Here is a 21,784-nt window from a genome sequence, read left to right as displayed (position 1 = left end):
CCATGGTCAGTTGTGCTTTTTCTTTTACAAGGAATAGGATGCGGAGAGACGAGGAAGAGGTATTGTTTTTTGCTTTGACAACGAGGTTTAGCGGAGCCGTTTCTCCAGATTCCGCCGATTCATGAAACAGGTTGGTTCCGCATATAGGAGGAATATTCCCTTTTGTGAAACTAGTTGGTTCCATTCCATTTGGCAACCGAACACTGAAATTGTTTCTAGATACGAAACGGTTCCATTCCATTCCACCTCGTTTCAGAACCCAACACACCCTAGCACCCAGACTAGTGTCTTTTATGAAAATCCCAACCCAGTCGGAAATTTAATTCGGCTCCTGGGTGCGTATGCTCAAAATTCTACATGTACACCTTCACAATATAAGTGTGTTCGTCAAGTTTTGCGAGGAACCAATATTTTTTGGTGATCTATGTAAAAAATATATATATATCTTCTGAAAAATATAATTTTTAGCACGTCACACGACAAGTCGATTTTTCATGAAACTACTGTGACCACTTAGCTTAGCATCGTGAATATGTACATGCGAGTTTTTCGTCTTACTTTTTTTTCAAAATTTTAAAAAATATATAACATGTATTTTATAATAAAAGGGGCCTATGCTCCTATGTGCAAAAATACCACTGCCCGACCCAGTCGTCGTTTGAAGAGAAAAGAGCGAGAAAAAAAGAGGCGGAAGGGGCAAAACTTGAACAAAGGCGGCCCCATGTTGGCCGCACAGCGAACACTGGGCACACACTCCGCTCTTTCGTGCTTTTCCGGCCGCCCTTTCCACCTCCGCACACCGCAAAACTCTCCCACCATCCCCTTTCTCTCTCTGCGGCCACCTGCCGGAGTGGTAGTGGCATGGGCTAGGGAGCCCTATGCCTCGCGTGCATGTCCGCGCGGGCGCCGACAAAGCCATGGAACCGGCCGCCTCCGCTGCGGCACAAGGAGCCCCACTGGGCCAGCGCGCGGAGGTTGCGGGGCCAGTCCTCGGCGAAGACGCGCCGCAGGGACCGGGCTGTCCTCCCAGAGAAGGCGGCCGTAGGGAGGGGAAGAAGGAGGAGGAGGTCCCGCTGCGGCTGCGGCTCGGGAGGGCGAGGCGCCGGGCGGGCCCCGGCACGCCGGCACCCTCGTGGAAGCTGGAGGGCTCACCGGGTTCGCCCGAGCGGCAAGGAGAGGCGGAAATGGCTGCTGCTGCGGCCCCGAGGAGGAGCTCTGCGTCCGCTTCGGCTTCCGCGCGCCAGCTGGGCGCCAGCCTCTGGGAGATCCACGACGTCACGCGGGAGGCCCGCCGCAGCGGGGGGCGGAGGCGCCGGAGCGGGAACGGGCCTGCCGGTATCGGCGCCCAAGTGGATAAGGTCAGTGTTTGCAGTTTGGTTGTACTTCTACAAACATCCGGTTAGTTACTTGTACCGCTACAGTGTGCCTTACTGTCGTCTAAGAATCAGTTCGGTACGTATTACTCCACTTCTTCACAAATCACAACAAACATGCAAATGGATCAGCTGTCAACTTGTTTGGATCGATTTTCTTTGAACATTTTATCAGATTCAATCGTTTTGTTTTGCGCATTGTTTGGCATTAATGGGGAACAGATAATAAATTCGGGTCAATAATGTTTGGTGGTCTTCCTCGAATTCATTTTCTATCGTACCACTGTCTTTGACCTCCCACCAATTCAGCTTTCGCTAGGTGGCTAGTGTGGACTTTTCTAGTCTGTTGAGGACCTTGAGGTATTGCTACAATTTTGCCATATCATTGCTTCAGAATTGAGGAAACTAATTGCTTGTTGGAACTTCAAATTGTTCAACTGGGCAGGAGTATAAGTTTGTGCAAATAAACAAGAGTCTATTGCGTGATTGTATTGCTGGGCACATGCACTATGAAAGTCTTTTCTCGAGAACGCCAACTTTCGATGGTTGGCCTTTTTTTTTTTTTTTTGCCTCAAACAGAGCAAGTAGATCAAGTGCTGAAATGTATTGCTCTCCAAAGAGAACCTTTTCCGGATAGTTTCGTTTATGTGTTGTTCTGCACCTCCTTTGTGACTAACTGCATTGATTCGGGATGATAGCGTCTGTTGTTCACCCTTCAATTAATTTCTTTGCTGGCATCACTATCTTTGACATACCAATTCAGCATTATCTAGGTGGCTAGTGTGGACCTTTCTGATCTGTTGAGCTATCAGTACAGTTCTGCCCTACCATTCGTTGAGAGTTGAGAAAATTTATTGCTTGTTGGAACATAAAGTGCAAATTTGGCAAGGGTCAAACTTTTGTTGTATGATGTGGTGATGTGGAAGGAAAGATGACTGCATTCTAGAGTAGCTAAAGTTTCAGCCAAAGTCTAGAATGTAATGTTCTATGGTTTTCCTTGCTGTGAGAACTAAAGAATAATTTAGCAAGACTTACATTTCTGGTTCTGTGGAATTAGAGTTCACCAACTCAACTAATGTACCAGGTTCTCCCAGCATATGAGATGTTTTATGGGCAGTACAAATTGCATTATGTTTGACGAGCAATTGCTGAATCATGTTTAATGTCTTGGATATATTGATCTAAAGGTTGATATACTAGTTTTATTTGAGTTTAGAGTTTTATAGCATTTTGATTTTCTTAAGTTGATTTTACAGTTTTCGGTCTAGAGCTTTTACACAGGGTTTATCAACATTCAGTCTGGGTATATAGCATACATGTTGTTTTTGTTTTCGTGTTGTAGGGATTTTCTTATTTTGCTGTTTTTAGGTTTTCCAGAAAAAAAAAACATTTCTCTCACATAATTTTTTGCGGATCTCATCACCGACCAACCTTTGAGCGGACATGAGATAGCTCGTCTGCTCATGTGCGCATGTACAAATGTAATTCCGTTTCAAATTACTATAATATTTATCCTCTGTGGAAGTTGTTTCCCCCTGTGTCTTTAAATGAGGGTCTTAAATTTTGAATTTTAGTAAATTGTATTCACATGAATGAACCTTTTCCATTTTGGGAGTATTTATATATTTGCTACAAACTAGACATTTGATTCATAGAGCCTGCCACAGTAACATGTTTATTAATTTGGACAATATTGCTTCTTATCCAGTTAGCAGTAACACAGATTATGAATTTACAACGAAAGAAAAATTCAACATTAAACAGTTTATTACTATCATTTCATCTGTTGCTTGGTTTCCTTTCTCCAACTGAGCCTATTGTAGTTGGCATTGCCGAGATCTGCAGTTGAGCATGCACGCTTATTCGGTAAGGAATCAGGAGTTAGGTACACATCATGCTCAAACCTTCTTATAGTGACATGTGACCTGCAAGTGCCATATTTATGCATTTCGCTGGCTGACATTTTAACCATCTTTACAAGTAACTGGCTTCTTGGCATGCATTTAAGCTCCCTGACGATGGAATAGCGGGTTACTTATTATCGCTTTGGTTGGTGGAGTGGTGCACTGTTGTCAATTGCCAAATAAACTTATAGCCGGAAGCCTTGGCATATCATAGTACTAGTAGTAGAACCTAGAAGGCTGCTTGATTGTGTCAGGTAAGCAGATGCAAGAAGCTTTCAGTATACCAAAGCTAGTGGAGGTTCTGTTCAGGTACCAAAAAACTCTCAGGCTATTTATCACACTAAAGTCTAAAAAGGTACAATCCCAAAAAGTAGAATTGTATGCAACTAGCCAGATTTACGTTTTCAGATGGATCTCATAATGAGATGAGTAGCTAAAAAAACTCAACTTAACTGGGTACCTGCATAAGATCACTCCTGCTTTGCTGCCTGTAAGTCACATGATCCACACTTCCACAGCGCACACTATGAACCCAACTCGCCTTTTTTTGCTGGTATGCTACTCAATACCATCGATCAAACTTCAATCTTGCTAGGGCAATCATTATTCTGATATATGGTGTTCTCTGTGCTGGATGGTCTCTCTCCTCCATGTCAGAATTCATATGTGTTAAGAAGATACATCTAAACATTGAAGAGATCCTACCTGCCAGATGTGCAGAAGTCTCTCGTTTTGCGATTTCTAAGTCATCTGTAGTGACGGGGCTGTTACTGGAACCTGGGCAAGACTAGGCGAAAACTCTATAGTGATAGTGTAGTGTATATTGGCTTGGATTCTTTCTATTGTTATGGGAAAGGCATATCCCCACCCAGTTCTTCTTCGTCTTAATTAATAACTCCTTCCTGAACTTCAAAGTACGATAGAAACTGACTTATATCTCGTAGGAAAACTAGAGAATGAGCCATCTCCATCTCATAGAGAAACTAGAGAGGTGCTGGGCGTAGCTGAAAGGAAATCCAAGAAGAGTCCATGAAAGGCTAGCACGATTAACTGTTGCGGCTGTCAGCTAGCATTTCTCCTAAGAAATGTCCTTTCGAGCCCCTACAGTATGGTTCATCCTTAAGAGAGGTTGATCGTACAAGCCCAGGTGGCCACATGGAGTTGCCAGGAGGTGGCTCTGCCACTGGCCGTGCGCATAACTAACTGTTATTTTATCTAGAGTAGTTTAAATTAGTTTTCAAAGTTATTCTTTGCTAATTATTTTCTTCCTTGCCGTTCAGCCTCAGAGTTCAGGTGGCTTTGATAGGAATCCTACAGATTTATCCAAGGATCTACATAAGTTGCATCAAGAAAGGAGTCATGCTGCACAGTCTTTTTCACCTGCAAGTTATACCAGCTCAACCAGGGTGTGTATATTCTCCCCTGTTATGCTTTTCGTTGCTTCGGTGTCCTTTTTTTGTGGGCATGTTGCCATGTGGTACTGTGTACTACTATGAACAAGATATTTTTTGTTCTCATGATTCCTGTGTGTTTTCATTATACATGAATCTAGTAAGAAACATGTTTAGAGTGCAAGAATGCTTTTTAGCATGGATTTTTAGATGGAATTTTAGCATGATGTATGAAGACATTGAAAATTGAGCGCAGTAGCACCCTAGTTTATGCTGCTGTCATTGAAAATAAATCATGATAGCCTCAAATCAGTTGAAACAACTTGACAGTATTTTAGTTTGTTTAACTGCTGTTTTGGCTATTTATTCTTTCTTTAGATAAACAGAAGCATTATTTTCTTTTCGCAAGGACAAAGAAGAATGAGGTTATATCATGGTTGTTTGCCTGCTTCATGAATTAGTTCTGTTTTAGATAACTGCATTTTTTTCTTCATTCATTAATGCACATGATTACGTTGGGTTTGTAGCTATGTCTTCAAGTTGCAAGAATTACACGACCAAGCACATTTCTCAAAAGACGTTATTCTGTAACTCTCAATTTTACAGGGGTCCAATATAGACCAAGCTATCAACCTAGGTCGTTCTTTGGATGTCAAGGATAGATCAAGGGTAGCAGGTTATAATCTTAATACATCAACAGAACTATTGAAGGTTCTCAATAGAATTTGGAGCCTGGAAGAACAGCAAACTGCTAATATGTCAGTGGTTAAGGGTTTAAAATTAGAATTACAGCAGGCACAGGCACATATTCAAGAACTTAAGCAAGAGAGACGAGGATACCGCCATGAAGTTGCTTCACTAATGAGGCAGCTCTCCGAGGACAAACTTGTCCGAAAAAATAAGAATCAAGAGAAGATTGAAGGAGCCCTTTGTTCCCTCCAAGATGAAGTAGAGGATGAGAGACACCTTTGGTGGCATTCTGAGGATCGCCAAAGGAAGTCTGGCAGGGAGTTATCTGAGGTAAAACCAGCATTTCTGAAGGCACTTAAGGACCTTGAGAAGGAGAAGAAAACAAATCGCCTCCTAGAAGGCCTTTGTGATCAGTTTGCATTGGGAATCCGGAACTATGAAGAGGAAGTCAGCATGCTAAAACAAAGGCATGGAAATATTTATGAACACAAGTTTGATAAGTCTGTTCTTCATATTTCGGAAGCGTGGCTTGATGAAAGAATGCAGATGCAAAATATTGATGTCCAGGAAGACTCGCTGCAGACAGCTACAGTAACAGAAAGGCTGAGCAGTGAGATCAAGGCTTTCCTTTTTGCTAAAACATCAGCTAGCTCTAAGAATAATGTCAAATGCATGAATGATACTAGGCGAGATTCTAGCTTACGTCGGCAATCCCTTGAGTCGGTCCATTTGAATGGTACCACAAGTGCTCCTCAGGTAGCTGAAGATGACGACGATGATTCTGTTGCTAGTGACCTGCATTGCTTTGAGCTGAGCATGCATGGAAATGGCAACCGGAATCATCACCATACAGGACCTCACAGAAGCGGCACAGCTAGCATGGATGAACCAAAGAGAATATCAGGATACTCTTACAGTACAGCCGGTGAAAGTTCGCATATGTCGCATGTGCCAGTTTATGCACAGAAAGACAGTTACCCACAGTATGTCACCAGAACTCGAGAAAACAACTCCCACAGCAGTGTTGGGGTTGCTTCAGCAGAAGTCAGTTACGCCAATAAATCTCGAGGATCTCACATTGACTCGTTAAATCACAATTTGGAGGCTCTTCCTGCTGATTGTTTGGGCCAGGAATCCCTTGATCATTACTCCCGAAGAAGTCTGTTTTGTGAAGGCACGGATTCAGGGGATTTATGTAATCCCCACGGTCTAGCAAGGCAACCGAACTACCAATCAACACTTTCGGGCCACGAGATAATCGAATGCTCGCCGGAACTGCCAGCAGGGGTGAAAGAGAACACCCTGAAGGCAAAACTGCTTCAGGCACGACTAGAGGGGCGGCATGCCCGATTGAAGGCGACAGGAGGTTCGTTATCCAGCAGGAGAAAATAAGAGCATCTAATGCCCGTGACGTGCAGCAAATCAGTGGTGCAATATAGATGGTTCACGTAGCTGGGGCATCTCCTTTAGTGTTGGATCCAGTAATCCTGTACATTGCACGCAGCACGCGAATCCTAATTCACCGAACTTCTATGTAAATTAACCTGTTAATTCGTTGTCCACGGGGTGCTTGGGGAGGCCAAGAACTCAACTTTGAGAAGGTTTTTGTGTATGTAATGGCACCTGCATGCTGTTAACCTTTTAATTTTTTTTCTGCGTGGCAAGTTGTATGATTATCTCATATGCATAGTTGTTTGAGTCAGGGTTTTTGTGTATGTACCCATACTCGTATAATCGGTGGATACAAACTTCTACCTATACCGGTACCTATGGGTATAAAATTTTATCCATATCCATACCTAACGGGTACTTTTTTTTTTTTTGCATATACCTAACAGGTACTTGTGCCCGCTGGTTACCTGATGGGTAGATCAAATATTATACAAACTATTCACAATTTTACATTCATCCGTTTGTTAAAAAGATGAATTGTCTCAACTCAATATTAGATAGCTGAGTATCTAACAATTATCAAAATAGAGAAATCACAATCTCATATTCTAACTTAAGAGTTAACAAGAGTAGACATGTCACATGGAATAATAATAATAAATGGGTAGTATATGGGTATACCTGCAGTTACAAACTTACAAAGGTATATTGTGCCCTACCCATTACTTAACGGGTTGGGTATGTGTACTGCCCACAGGAACAAAAGTGTGCCCATAGCCTGCCTATGTGGGTACGGTATCCGCAAGTACCCGTAGCCTTCGGTAAAATTGCCATCCTTAGCGGTTAACCTTTCAAAAAAAAATTTGCATGGCAAGTCATTTGATTATCTCATATGTATGTTTGAGTTATGATTTTACCATACGATTCTATGACTTTACGACCTAAATTAAGTAGAACGATTCTACGATTCTACTAAATATAATCTAAGATTTTAGGATTCTAATTTTTTTGATCCTACCGTTTATCATCTTTTTTTTTTGAGGTGGGGTTTATCATCTTATCATAGAGGTTACGATCTGATTTAGAATTACGGTTCTAACAATTTTGCTAAAGCACATCACTAGTGAAGTGAAGTATCTAGTATTCCTAGGTGCATTGATCATGTGCATCTCGAATTCTCTAGACTGGAGACCGCAAATAAATCTCTTGAAGAGATAGGTTTTTAGTGCGTGTTGAATCCTCGGTTTATAAATTTTTATGCAAGCAACTAAATTGGCTGCAGCCTTCTTCATTTTTTTTAGCTGCAACAGGTTGCCTTCTACTACATGTACCAGAAATGCTTCCTTGATATAAACCAGATCAATGCAGCTCAACTCCTCATCTCTGTGTGGTGCGGGTAGAGGCAACGATGTCTGCTGAGATCTTCAGCTTGCTGTTGGGCGTCGGCAGGTTACGCCGTAGTGGCCTGTCGATAAACCCAATAAAGGATACGGTTCTAGGGTTCTTCTCATGCCAAGAAGGCGTTCTAGGATCTTTATTGGGCGATTAGCGCTTGTAGAGTGCTGGACTGGATGGGATTCCGTCGTGTGTGCCCTATTTCAGCCTATGCGGCTTCACGAGGGCGTGCCACGTAGCTTTGCTATCAACTGACATTATAGGACATGTGTGTTTCAATTTCCATGGTGAATACAATGATAGAGAATGTCATGGTGGCTGAGGTCCGAGGCCTAATAATGGTGGACAAAGTCTTCGAGGCGATGAGGACTTTGCTTGGTGATTTCTATCATGTGGTAACATCAGTGGCAAGTGGGGGTGACATCACAAGAGGATTATAAAATCTTATCTTTTAGAGTGAAAACCTAAGGTTTGACCCCAATTAGATGTGCCTGATAATGGTTTTGTCGAAGGCATTGTCTTGAAAGCGCGGACATTGAATGAAAATCTGAGATCTATGGCCGGGTGCTGATGGCGTTTGTGCATTGTTTTCTTTTTGAATGCGTCGCTTTTGGACTTCAGGTGTTGTCTTGGCGGTATTTTGTCATGTGCAAGGAAATGATCAATGTAGCGGGATCTTTCTTTTATCTTATTATTTTTATTTTAGGATCGTGTGTTTTAGGACATTTCGTTGTTGCAGAAGCTAAGTGTAATTACTATCTCCACGATATTAATGTATTCCAGCAACTCTAACATGTTAACTTTTATGTTCTCCCTCCGTTCTATGAAACATGTCTTTGTTGATTTCTAAATTCAGATGCACCAAGTTTAAATACATTTAAAGTTAGATAAATTCAATATATATTTGATGAGACGCAAGGAGCAAAGGACACTATACATGTGAGATCTGTAAACTACTACGCATGTTCTATTTCGTTTGACGATGTACTAAGAAGATCCTTTGATCTTCGTCAACGTACACACGTTTTTTTTCAAATAAAAATCATGACCAGATTATTAATAAAGAAAAGAAAAATCCAAAATCCAAATTCCGACATGACATCTAACGATGAAAGCACAAGCACATGCTTTCCACGCCGACGCGGCTTTCCCAAATCCGCCCTTCTACTTACCCTTTATTACTATATAATCACCTCCCTTCCTTCCTCCACCTTCCTCCTCCTTCCCCTCTCCTCGGCTCTTCTCGTGGGAGCCTCCGCCGGCTAGGGTTACGGGCCCACCCGCCCCTCGCTCCCTCCCTTTCCCGAGGCGGCGGAGCGCATGGCCGGCCGCGACGCGTCCACGACGGCTGCGGCGGGGGAGGCGGAGATGGACCCGGACTTCGCGGCCGGGGACGGGGGGCCCAGCTTCGAATTCGCGTTTAATTCGGTCAACTTCTCCGACAGGGTGCTGCGGATAGAGGTCGTCGCCGGCGACGACGCGCCCGGCTCCAGCGACGACGTTGCCGGAGGATCCCTCGCCGATTGGGCGCGCCACCGCAAGCGCCGTCGGGAGGAGCTCCTCAAGGAGAAAGGTAATCCTACTATTAGTCTGGTGTCAGTTCACCCGGGCGATTGGATTACGGATTTGCGATTTACGGCCTATTTTCGCAATTTTCCTGTCAATTTTGTTATTCTATCTAGCCGCCGACCCTTTCTCTTAGATTTGTGTCGGAAGGGAGAAGCGATACAAGAGAATTCATATATATATACTATTATATGTGCCACTGAAAATTTTCTCGGCTGAATCGGAATCAAATTAATTAAGTAGACACGTAGCAATTTTATTCTCTACATGTGCAAGTAGAATGCAGCAAATCTGTAGACACATATTTGTTTGACAGAGAATGTAGGATGAGAGAGAGAGAGATAGGCTGTAGATTTGTACATGGCCAGGGATGGCATCTCCATAATCCTCTTGGGGCGTGTCTGTTGGAAGTGAGCCATTTCGGTGCTAGGTCATTAAATGTAGACCATTGGGGATTGGCACTGTACAACATGATCCACATGTTCGCCATGTGTTTTGTGATGCTCAATGGCTTATCTTCCTTATACAGTTATCTCACATATGATAATGTTGCGATTGTTCTTCAGCTTAATTAATGTATTTATGTAAAATGTGACAATGCTCTTCATTATATTGCCAGTTCAATTTTCATCTGCAGAATTTGCAACACACATGTCAGACCAGACAAATTGCAATGAAGTCGAAGCAGAAGAATGTGATGCATATGAAGAAAATCAAGAGGAACCTGTAGCAATGATAGAAGAAGAAGAATCTCCACCTAGCGTTGGTCCAGATGGTATGGCTGCTGAAACTTGTACTCCTTATTGTCCTTTTATAATGATTTTTAAACTGAAGTCTTGGTGTACAAATATTGATCAGAATTTGTCGTATAAGGTGTGTTAGCCATATGAAGGGAATTCTAGTTAAGCTTTACTACTAGGAAAATCTAGATTTCCATACCGAATTATTTTTCTTTTGGGTTAGATTAATTTTAGTGATTGAGATACCAGATAATTTCAGAAACAATCTTTTTTTTTTGTATGATCCACATCAAATCTACCAATTGATTACCTACATAAATTGTTATCATCAAATGTGTATGTGCGTGTAGAAACTGTTTCATAACCTTGTTAGACACATGAAGGGAATTCTAGTTAGCCTATCATGAAAGCTTTATTAGTACAGTAGGAAAATCAGGATTTCCATACTGAATTATTTTTCTTTTGGGTTAGATTAGATTTAGTGATTGAGATACCAGGTAATTTCAGAAACGATCTTTTTTTTGCATGATCCACATCAAATCTACCAATTGATTACCTAGAAATATTGTTATACCACATTACTGAATGTATTATCTAAAGGTTCACAACAAATAGGAAAAACAGATTATTATCATCAAATGTGTATCTGCGTGTACTGTTTCATAACCTTGTTAGGAAAATGATGATGTGATCAAGTATGATCATTCAAATGTTTGGACATTAGAAGGGGCTCCCCAGAACCCTCTGCAATCCTGTTCTCGTGACATATCTAACGTCAACATGACTGCTTTCCTTTTTGTTCCATTTCTATCTCCTTTTTGTTCTTTTATTGAAACGCTTAAGGTCAATATTATTGGTCTTGATACCACTTTTAAGTATTATTATGAATGATCTCTGGTAGGTCAATACCAGTAATTCTGTACTGGCGCAATCCTTTGACCAACTAGTTAGCCCATGTGTATGACTTTTGAGATGCCAATCTTTGCAAGATAACCACACTTTTTGTTAAACCCATGTTTCCTTGTTGGTGGATTGATCTTGGTTCAGCTATTGGATGCTTGCGTGACATGGGAGTACTAATTAATTACAAAACAATTTAATCCTTGGTGTGGGCCTTGTTTCTTGAATGATTTATGTGGAATCCTGATAGGATCCCTGGGCTAACATCGATGTTACTTTAATCAGTAAGCTACACTCTTGTCTAGATTGATGGATGCAGTTTAATGAGTTCTTTTTGTAATGATTTTCTTATCTTTTGTCGTATTTCTAGGCCTCTTGTTTCGGAAAAAGAAATTCTATGCCTCTTTGATTCATATGATTTCCAACACCGGAATAGGAAAGACACAGGAGTTTTTTTTTTTTTTTGAAACGGAGGCAAAAGCTTTGCCTCATCTATTAATTAAGAAGAAGATGCTCAGTTTTTTAGGAGAAAACCGAGCGAAAACCTACAACAATAGAGCCGAACCCACACCAAGCGTACACCCACAAGAGAACAACACCAAAATAAAGCAACATCTAAACCAACTAGAACCAACAACCCACTTCTCAAACTTCCCTTGTTATGGCTCTCCTCCTTATCCTTCTGATAGATACCTTTTTAAGAGACTTCTCCACCTTCTTGATCATGTCCTCTGAGGGTTTACCTGCCAAGACGAGGGCAATTTCCTTGCCATATCCAGGGCTAGCCGCCTCCAAACTAGCGAGCAAACCACAAAGCTCCTTTGCAAAAAGAGCATCTGAGCTAGGGACCAACACTGCTCCATGGAGTTGGATGTCATGGCATATTGTTTACCGCAAGAATTGAGAGCACAGTAATAACTACACAATATAAGTCGTTTGTTGCATCATAGGAGTAAACATATAAATTTCTTCAGGGATAGGTGCATGCCATAGTTTTCGTAGGCAAAAGGGAAATTTCCAAGAAGTTCGATTCTGTGGAAACTTTTCTTTGGAATAGAGTGGGAAGTGATTCATTAGATAAGTTCTTAAGGACTCTAATCCTAGAAACCAAGCAAGGTCTATAGGAAAACATCCTAACGATTAAGACCCTAAAATTTCCTTTGAATTAAACCTGTGTTAATAAAGATAAATATGCACATAGAAAAGAACAAAGTGTTGCAAGTATATTTTTTAATAGTAAAAAAGTTGTCTAGTTACTGTGTTCTCTGCCTTCGGCTCTGGTTTTCGTGTTTCTCTCTCTGATCTTCGTATTGTGCAGGTGATGAAGGACAAAGTATTGATTCTTCTTGGACCGTCGTGAGCACACCAGTTTTACGAGTAAATACTATTTATATCAGTTCAGCTATTCTTGCTGCAAAAAGTCAGTTCTTTTTCAAGGTAATTCTGATAACCTTCTAAATTGTGCTGATTATGTAATCAGTTTACTTAGTCTAATATGCTTTATACTTCTTAGCTTTTCTCAAATGGCATGAAAGAATCAGATCAGAGGCACGCAACACTTAGGATTACTGATTCAGGTAATATGACAGCTCATTTCAACTCATTCTTCCTCTTCCTATAGGTTATCCAGATTAGGTACTGCAGTTGCATTATTATTTTCATTAGTGATAATAAATACAATTAACTATAGCAAAAAAGAGTAATAAGTGATATCAAAGGACTGCCAGTACCAAATACTGCTATGTGCCACATATCATTGGTCGTACTTTCTTTGTTACTACGTACTTAATGAAATTGTGACAGAAACTCGAAAATATGGTCCTTTTTTTATTGAACTGTTCTGTTGAACCTTATGACTGATTGTTTTCATTCTACTTTGATCAGAGGAAAGTGCCCTCATGGAGCTTTTAAGCTTTATGTACAGTGGGAAGCTGACAACAACTGAGCCCACTCTTCTGCTTGATATATTGATGGCCGCTGACAAATTTGAGGTTGTTTCTTGCATGAGGCACTGCAGCCAGTTGCTAACAAGCTTGCCTATGACCCCAGAATCTGCGCTACTCTATCTAGATCTCCCATGTTCCATTTCAATGGCAACTGCAGTTCAGCCTCTGACAGATGCAGCCAAGGAATTTCTTGCCAATAAATACAAGGATTTGACTAAGTGAGTGATTTCCAGCAGATTGAGCTACCTTTTCCTCTCTTTCTTTTTCATGGAAAGTGTAGACATTATTGTCGGAGTCAATATCAAGGGCACTCAAGGTATGATTTGTCTGATTTCAGGTTCCAAGATGAAGTGATGAATATCCCTCTTGCCGGGGTTGAAGCCATCTTGTCAAGTAATGACCTGCAGGTGGCATCTGAAGATGCCATCTACGACTTCCTGCTCAAGTGGGCCCGTGCACAATATCCCAAATCAGAGGAAAGACGGGAGATCTTGAGTTCTCGCTTGCTTCCTCTAGTGCGTTTCAGTCATATGACATGCAGAAAACTGCGGAAGGTCCTGACATGCACTGATATAGACCATGAGCAAGCAACAAAATGCGTCACGGAGGCGCTTCTGTATAAAGCTGACGCCCCTCACCGGCAGCGTGCCCTTGCAGCAGATACGATGACGTCTCAGAAATTTGCGGAGCGAGCTTACAAGTACAGACCTCTGAAAGTGGTCGAGTTTGATCGACCCTACCCACAGTGTATAGCATACCTGGATCTAAAGCGCGACGAGTGCTCTCGGCTCTTCCCGTCAGGACGGATATACTCGCAGGCGTTCCATCTCGCAGGACAGGGCTTTTTCCTCTCAGCCCACTGCAACATGGAGCAACAGAGTACGTTCTACTGCTTTGGGCTCTTCTTGGGAATGCAAGAGAAGGGTTCGATGAGCGTGACAGTAGATTACGAGTTTGCTGCGAGGACAAGACCGTCGGGGGAGTTTGTGAGCAAGTACAAGGGAAACTACACCTTCACGGGCGGCAAGGCAGTTGGATACAGGAACCTCTTTGCGATCCCGTGGTCGACCTTCATGGCTGACGACAGCCTCTTCTTCATCGATGGCATGCTGCATCTGAGAGCTGAGTTGACGATAAAGCAGCCCTCGGCATGATGCAGTAGCCGCCTGATGTGCCTCTGCTCAGTTCCAGTTTTCGTGGTGGGCATTAGTGCGGAAAATGTTATGTGCTGCAGATATCCTCTTGTTTCTTCCATGCGCTTAATACTTTTGTTGATAGACAGTTTGGTAATGACAAGTTAAAAAAGGCTGTAAGCCCTGTTGCCTTCAATTCGAAGGCTATATGTTTCTGTGTCAAGATATTGTGAAGATCTATACCGCCTGGTCGGTTGGAGATATAGGACGTGCAACCGAAATGACAAACCTGATCGACGACAGTGCTAGTCTCTGACTGGCCAGAACCTGTGTTGATTTTCCCCCCACTTAAAATTTGCGACAATTAACACAGTCTGTAGTTTTGTTCAGCCATTGAGACTAGACTGGATGTTACACTTCATTTTGACCAAATAAGTTGGCTGATACAAATTTAATGTCCATATTAATAAGTTGGGTGATGTATGTAGAAGGATAGAGGGATATACGAAATATGATGGATGTTGTATTGCGCCTCATGGGCGAGTATATATAGTGGTACACGACTTGGAGGCTAAGATAGCTCTCCTAGAGATATGGTAGGTAGAGATTAAAATCCTAGACTACCTAATATACCTATACCAAATATATCTCTAACACTCCCCCGCAGTCGTAGCGGTAGTGACGTGAACAACAGTAGCGTCGCGGACGGTCAGACTGGAGAGAAACCGAAGGTAGGAACCAACGGCTGACACTCCCCCGCAGTCATAGTGGGAGCGTCGTGGACGGAGTTGCGTCGCGGATGCTTGGACTGTAGAGGAAGCTGGTGAGGCGCAGGCGAGGTGGTAGCCCTTTATGCCGATGTCGAGGTAGCCGAGAGCGTGGGTGCTGCAACCTTGGTCGGGGTAGCCGCGCGAGGGGATGCCGTGGTCGATGTCGTGGTCGGGTGCCGGTGTCGATGTAGCCGCATGCGAGGTGGTGTGCGAGGAGAGTGACGGAGACGCGCCGAGGCAGTCGTGGAGATGGTCGATGCCGAAGTCGATGCAGTCTGGGCCATCGAGGACGAAGTGCAACCATGGTTTTGCCAGAACCAGGCGCACGTCGGGGACGAAGGCATACTCTGGTTTTGCCAGAACCGAGTACGCATAGAAGAACTCGGCGGTGACGCGTCGAAGCAGTCGTAGAGGCGATGCCGATGAAGACGTCGTCGAAGCCGATGAAGACGAGACATCCAACGCGAGTTTGCCAGACTCGGGAACATGTCGGGGACGAAGGCACTTCCGGTGTTGCCAGTACCGGGCATGCGAGGGGCAGGGACCATCATGAACTTGTCGCCATGTCAGAGGGACTAGCAGAGGAGGCCTCCGGAAGCGTCGGGGTCGCAGACCGACGGAGAGATGCCGACGCGGCCTGCGGTTCTCAGAGTAGAGTAGCAGGTGGTGTAGACGGGGACAAGGCGATGGCACGGGCGACGAAGTCGAGACGGTTGGAGACGTAGAAGGCGGCTAACCCAGCGGTGACCAGGGGTGGTCATGCTGGACGCCTAGACGGGTGTTGCGGTGATCGGCGAGCCCAGCGCGACCTGAAGTGATTGGCGAGCCCAGCGGCGATCTGAGGTGAAGGCGCGGCGGCGGTACACGAAGTAGGCGAGGAAGACCCGGCGGCGTGACGAAGACCATGCGCGGACGGAGGCGACCCGCCGAAGGGGCGGCGCTGTGGTGGCCTCGGACGTCGATGCGCGGGGGACGGCGAAGGTGACCGCGTGCGGCGACGCCACGGCCTGAGGGGCCGACGTAGCTGCAGGGCGCGAGTCGGTGCAGCGGCGGGACGCCACCAGCGACGTACGCTCCTCAGAAGGCGCGTCGTTGGCTAGCAGCGTGGATCAAAGGCGGCGGCGCTGTGACCCGAAGGGGCAACGCAGCGGCAACCCGATGCTCAATCGGTGGTAGGAGCGTGCTCGAGGACGTGCTTGGCGTAGACGTGCGTGGGGTCGGTTGATCAGACCGACGGCGGCACGATACGCGCCATGGCGTGGACGATGCGCAGATCGAAGTCGATGGCGGCGTTGTCGATGTAGTCCCGGGCGATGACGGCGAAGACGGACCAGCGATGGAGACCGCGCGGGCGAGACAGCCTGCGGCGTCGCACGTAGGGGCGCCCCGTGTGCGGCGCGTGCGGCTGTGCCGTGCGGTTGATGGCCGGTGCAGTTCGATGCCGTTGTCGGAGTAGAGGCGCAAGAGGACGACGGCGATGGGCGACTCAATCCGATCTATGATCGCTAAAACCAAAAAGAAAAACGTCGGTCGAGCGACCGGCGACGCAAAAAGAAAACCAATCTACAGATTGGAAAAAAAAGACTCGAGGGCAGCGAATCAACGGATCGGCGGACGAACCCTCATACGGGTTGCGCGGCCCCCGGAGTAGGCCATGGAGATTGACCTCCCCGGGGGCGGCGCGGGCGGAAGCGGGGGCGGCGGCTAGGTCAAGGAGCGTGCTGCTCTGATACCATGTAGAAGGATAGAGGGATATACGAAATATGATGGATGTTGTATTGCGCCTCATGGGCGAGTATATATAGTGGTACAAGACTTGGAGGCTAAGATAGCTCTCCTAGAGATATGGTAGGTAGAGATTAAAATCCTAAACTACCTAATATACCTATAGCAAATATATCTCTAACAATGTATAATGGTGCTCTGGTACGCTAGCCAAGCTGAGGATAAAATTTAAACCCAAAAAGCTCGTCAACATTAAATCGGTGCCTCCAGCTGGGGTGGCCACGATTCTAGCTCCAGTTCAGCTGAATTTTCTTCATCTTGCAAGCTGATAAGCCTAGGATCTCATTTATCCTGCGCATGGATTTGGACCGGTTGCTCTTGGTTCCCAACCCAGGCAGACAAGCTGACAAACCTGACTCGCAGACTCAATCCTCATTTTTGTTGACACGAGAGCATATCCTGCCGCGCATTTATAGAGATTTGGGGTGCGCCAGACGTTTAATAGCTGCGCGTCTCAAAGCCCCCTTTTATCCTGCAGCTCAATACGGTGCAATGTCTCGAGTCCATCCCTGGGATGTTGTGGGGGCGCTGGATGGAACCAAAACCCGTGTCGAGTAGTAGGCCAGCCTCGCCAGCGACACGAACCGACGCGGTGTAGTTTTGCCTTAATAGAGACGCCGGTTTCCATGGCGCTGCAGGCGAGACGTCCCGTCGATGCTGCGTCTTCTCCATGCATCGCCGATGCTCCCCTTCTCGTGCCTTCTCTCCGCCTCTTTCCGCGCTTCCTCTCCGCCTCTTCCCTCGCCACCATTGGCTATAAAAGGCTGCCTCTGGTCGCTATCGCCACCGCAGCCACCGGCAATCCTCCCCTCCGCCTCCACGAAAGCATGCCTTGTCGCCTAGCCACCACATTCGCAATGATGAGCCGCGTCGACGGTGGCTAGGCACCTTCACCACCGCCTCCACCTCCCCCGATCGACATCTTCGAGTTCGACTATGCCGACAAGGAGGAATAGGACATCAAGGAGAACCCAGAAGACGAGGAGCTTCACGTGCAGTCCATGGCTGATGCAGAGGAGGAGGCATTTCACGTGGTGTTCATTGTTGACCCGGGGGAGGACGCGACGGAGGAGGAAGCGCCCACGCGGCGTTCAGCGCGGAGCAGCAACGGCAGTGGGAGGCACTGGCCGCGAAGGAGGAGGGAGCGACGGCGACCTCGACTGGTTTTACGACGGGCCTAACTCGGAGGATAAGGTGGCAGAGCAGAGGGCCATCCTCGCGTCCTTCGAGTTGCTGAAGCAGACCGACGATGACACTCACGCGTGTGAGGAAGCCAACGACGAGCAGTGGTGCCGCACCGTTGACATCTCCATCCAACGGGGGCCGATAGAGGAGGCGGGCTGCCGCTTCTTCGCGGAGGAGCGGCATCGGCTCCTCGAGGACGCGGCGAAACGCCGATCTCTTTTTGCGGGGCTCCGGAGGATGCGACGTCTCCAGGAGTGGAGGAGGGAGGGAGGCGACGACACGGGGCTGTCGAGCGTCCGAAGAACGGCGGGTAGGTTAGGGTAGATGAACTGGTAGTTTTCATTCGAAGTTGTAAAATATAATCAAATTTGAATGAAAATTTTATTTTCGTTTTTTTTTTGCATCGTTTGGAGGCCGCGGCTAGAACAGAATGTATCCCAAAACTGCTGGAATTTTGGGCATTCGGCCTTTGACCCATGGACCATTATCAAATTCCGAAACTCACGTGGCCCATTCCAAAAATCAGTGGCAACACTAGTGGGACTAAAGTGTAGTCCCACATTGCTAGTTGGGAGAGAGTTGGAGTGGTATATAAGGTGGGCTGTTCAAGTCCTAGTAAGTGACTGACAAGAGAGAGCCCTCGCGCACCCCTCCTCCTCCACCACCCACCTCGCCACGCCTCGTCACGACACGTCACGTCACTTCACGAGGCGCCGCGGGTTGCGGGAATCTCGCCGAGCCGAGCTTATCTTTTTGATGTCCGGGAAAATTAATTGTGTAATCAATTACGAGTCATTACGTTTCCAGTTCATTGCGCCGCCGCCTTCGTCTTCATCATCCCATCCGTCGGCGTGCACCGACTGTCGGGACAGTAGGCCTCCGGAACCCTGCCTGTCGTGAACCTGTACGGGTGAGGGGCAATCGGGTTTTTGGGGAGCGCTCCGGCGCGACTACTGGCATCACGACATCGTCATCGGACGACGAGTTCCTCCACACTGACAACTTCTTCCCGGACCTCACCGACTTCTTCGGCAACCTCAACATGGGCGACAACGATGCTGCTGCGAAGTATGTAATCTTGTCGTTTCTCTTTCAGTTTCTGTTAGAGTTTCTTCTTCTAGTTTCAGTGGTAGATGTGATCGGTTTGTCTTGTTTAGATGTGATCTGTTTATCTACCTTACTAGTCTACACGATTAGTTTTTTGTTATTTTTATATTCTTGATTTATCAATTACTTGTACGGATTATTTCATACGGATATTTGCTTATATATTCAACAATCCAAAAACCTGATTATAGGCAAATTAATCCAAGCATTGTTGCTGCCGCTACTCGACCTCCCCTCTTTGATGGTATGCATTAAAAGAGGTGGCGCACAAAGGCTGTTCTATGGTTTACAAACCTAGGCTGTTTTAGTGCCACAAATGCTAGACCCGAGGGGCCTCTTTCTGCAGAGGAGCAAGAAAAGTTTGAGAAGGTCGACGCCATGTTTAAGATGGCCTTGTGCAGCATTCTTGGGGACAACATTGTTGACCCGTACATGGCTTTCGACCATGGTAAAGATGCGTGGGATGCGCTCGAGGCAAATTTGGGGTCTCGGACGCTAGCACTGAACTGTATGTCATGGAGCAATACTATGACTACGGGATGACTGATGAGCGCTCCGTGGTTGAGCAGGCTCATGATATTCAGTCCCTTGCCAAAGAATTCGAGCAGTTTAAGTGTACCTTACTGGACAAATTTGTGGCCGGTGGCATTATTGCCAAGCTTCCTCCCTCATGGAGGAACTTTGCTACTTCACCGAAACATAAGAGACAAGAGTTTTCCGTTTCGGATCTCATTGGCTCGCTTCATGTGGAAGAGAAGGCGAGAGCAAAGGACACACGCGCTCGTAGTTTTGAGGGAGGTTCTAGTGCCAATGTGGTATAGAAGAAGAACTTCCAATCTCACAAGTCTAAGGATAAGAACAATGGAAAAGGCAAGTTTGACGAGAAGAACAAAGCCTCCAACTCAACCAACTTCAAGAGGAAGACTCCTTATAAGAAGAAAGGGAACTGCCATGTTTGTGGCGCTCCTGGACATTGGGCTCCTGATTGCCCAGAACGCCATGATTGGCGTGGGAACAGCGGCAAGTCCGCAAATGTTGTTATTGGCGTTGATACTAAGATGAAGGACGTTGGGTACGGTATTTCTCCTACTGTCCTTTCAGTATGTAATTCTCCTGATTGGTGGATAGACACCGGAGCCAATACACATGTATGTTTTGATGTTTCTATGTTTTCTTCTTATCAGGTCGCAAGGACTTTCTCCGTGTTGATGGGAAACGGCTCACGTGTTTCTGTTCGTGGTGTTGGTACGGTGGATCTGAAGTTTACTTCGGGAAAGACCATCCAGCTGAAGAATGTGCAGAACGTTCCCTCCATTAATAAGATTCTCATTAGCGGATCGCTTTTATGTCGAGATGGTTTTAAGTTGGTTTTTGAGTCCAATAAAGTTGTAATTTCCAAGTGTGGATAATTTGTTGGAAAGGGTTATGTATGCGGAAGCTTGTTCCGCTTATCTTTGTCAGACTTATGTACTCAAATTATTAATCATGTTTGCAATGATAATGAGTCCGATATTTGGCATTCACGACTTTTTCATATTAATTTTGGGTGCATGACGCGGCTAGCGAATATGAATATAATTCCGAAATTTGCTATTGTCAAGAAATCCAAGTGCCAAGTATGTGTGCAAGCTAAGCAACCACGTAAATCTCATAAGACTGCGGAGGCAAGAGACTTGGCACCGCTGGAGCTTATACATTCAGATCTTTGTGAAATGAATGGTGAACTGACAAAAGGAGGGAAAATATACTTCATGACTTTAGTTGATGACTCTACTCGATATTGTTATGTGTACCTCCTGAAATCTAAAGATGAAGCTCTTAATCACTTCAAAATCTTTAAAGCTGAAGCAGAAAACCAACTTGATCGAAAGATCAAGCGTCTAACGTCTGATCGTGGTGGAGAGTATTTTTCCAACGAGTTTGATTCTTTTTGTGCGGAACATGGTATTATCCATGAGAGGACGCCTCCCTACTCACCTCAGTCAAATGGGGTGACCGAAAGAAAGAACCGTACTCTAACTGATTTGGTTAACGCCATGTTAGATACATCGGGTCTATCCAAGGCATGATGGGGGAGGCGATATTGACTACATGTCATGTCCTAAACCGTGTCCCCACAAAGAACAAAACCATTACCCCTTTTGAGGAATGGGAAAGGAAAAGGTTGAAATTCTCTTACCTACGAACTTGGGGCTGTATGGCGAAAGTAAATGTGCCGATTCCCAAGAAGCGCAAGCTTGGACCAAAAACCGTGGATTGTGTTCTTCTGGGATATGCATTTCATAGCATTGGCTACAGATTTTTGATAGTAAAATCTGAGGTATCCGACATGCATGTTGGTACAATTATGGAGTCGAATGATGCAACTTTCTTTGAGGACATCTTTTCTATGAAAGAAACGTCTAGCTCATCAATTCAGGAGATGCCCAGTTCATCTACTCAGGAATTATTTCCTGAACCTACCATGGCTATAGAACACTTTGATAATCTAGTGGAGGATGACAATG

At 45.3% G+C, this 21,784-nt stretch overlaps 2 protein-coding genes across 3 annotated transcripts; both read left to right on the top strand.

The window, feature by feature from the left end:
- The first annotated feature begins 725 nt into the window (after nucleotides 1-725).
- Nucleotides 726-7,039, top strand: LOC127344953 (uncharacterized). Its single transcript, XM_051371333.2, has 3 exons — nucleotides 726-1,358; nucleotides 4,558-4,683; nucleotides 5,275-7,039. Exons 1-3 carry the CDS (start codon nucleotides 879-881, stop codon nucleotides 6,748-6,750), a joined length of 2,082 nt encoding a protein of 693 aa, XP_051227293.1. The 5' UTR covers nucleotides 726-878; the 3' UTR covers nucleotides 6,751-7,039.
- A 2,312-nt stretch (nucleotides 7,040-9,351) lies between these two features.
- On the top strand, nucleotides 9,352-14,639 carry LOC127344952 (BTB/POZ domain-containing protein POB1). Of its 2 annotated transcripts, none has more exons than XM_051371331.2 (6): nucleotides 9,352-9,718; nucleotides 10,331-10,486; nucleotides 12,670-12,788; nucleotides 12,865-12,928; nucleotides 13,236-13,515; nucleotides 13,635-14,639. In XM_051371331.2, exons 1-6 carry the CDS (start codon nucleotides 9,466-9,468, stop codon nucleotides 14,449-14,451), a joined length of 1,689 nt encoding a protein of 562 aa, XP_051227291.1. In that variant the 5' UTR covers nucleotides 9,352-9,465; the 3' UTR covers nucleotides 14,452-14,639. The 2 variants fall into 2 exon arrangements, with proteins under 2 accessions (XP_051227291.1, XP_051227292.1); XM_051371332.2 differs by having other exon boundaries at nucleotides 9,353-9,718; nucleotides 10,349-10,486.
- The last annotated feature ends 7,145 nt before the right edge of the window (nucleotides 14,640-21,784 follow it).

This window comes from Lolium perenne, chromosome 6, assembly GCF_019359855.2.
Source record: "Lolium perenne isolate Kyuss_39 chromosome 6, Kyuss_2.0, whole genome shotgun sequence".
Lineage (NCBI taxonomy): Eukaryota > Viridiplantae > Streptophyta > Magnoliopsida > Poales > Poaceae > Lolium > Lolium perenne.
This window is presented reverse-complemented; position numbering and strand designations above follow the sequence as displayed.

Excerpts from the sequence above, each read along its gene's own strand:
- LOC127344952 (XM_051371331.2), top strand. The coding sequence starts at position 9,466 with ATGGCCGGCCGCGACGCGTCCACGACGGCTGCGGCGGGGGAGGCGGAG. Across the intron at positions 10,487-12,669 it reads ACCTAGCGTTGGTCCAGATG|GTGATGAAGGACAAAGTATT; the intron begins GTATGGCTGCTG and ends CGTATTGTGCAG. Across the intron at positions 12,929-13,235 it reads ACTTAGGATTACTGATTCAG|AGGAAAGTGCCCTCATGGAG; the intron begins GTAATATGACAG and ends TACTTTGATCAG.
- LOC127344953 (XM_051371333.2), top strand. The coding sequence starts at position 879 with ATGCCTCGCGTGCATGTCCGCGCGGGCGCCGACAAAGCCATGGAACCG. Across the intron at positions 1,359-4,557 it reads TCGGCGCCCAAGTGGATAAG|CCTCAGAGTTCAGGTGGCTT; the intron begins GTCAGTGTTTGC and ends CTTGCCGTTCAG. Across the intron at positions 4,684-5,274 it reads GTTATACCAGCTCAACCAGG|GGGTCCAATATAGACCAAGC; the intron begins GTGTGTATATTC and ends TCAATTTTACAG.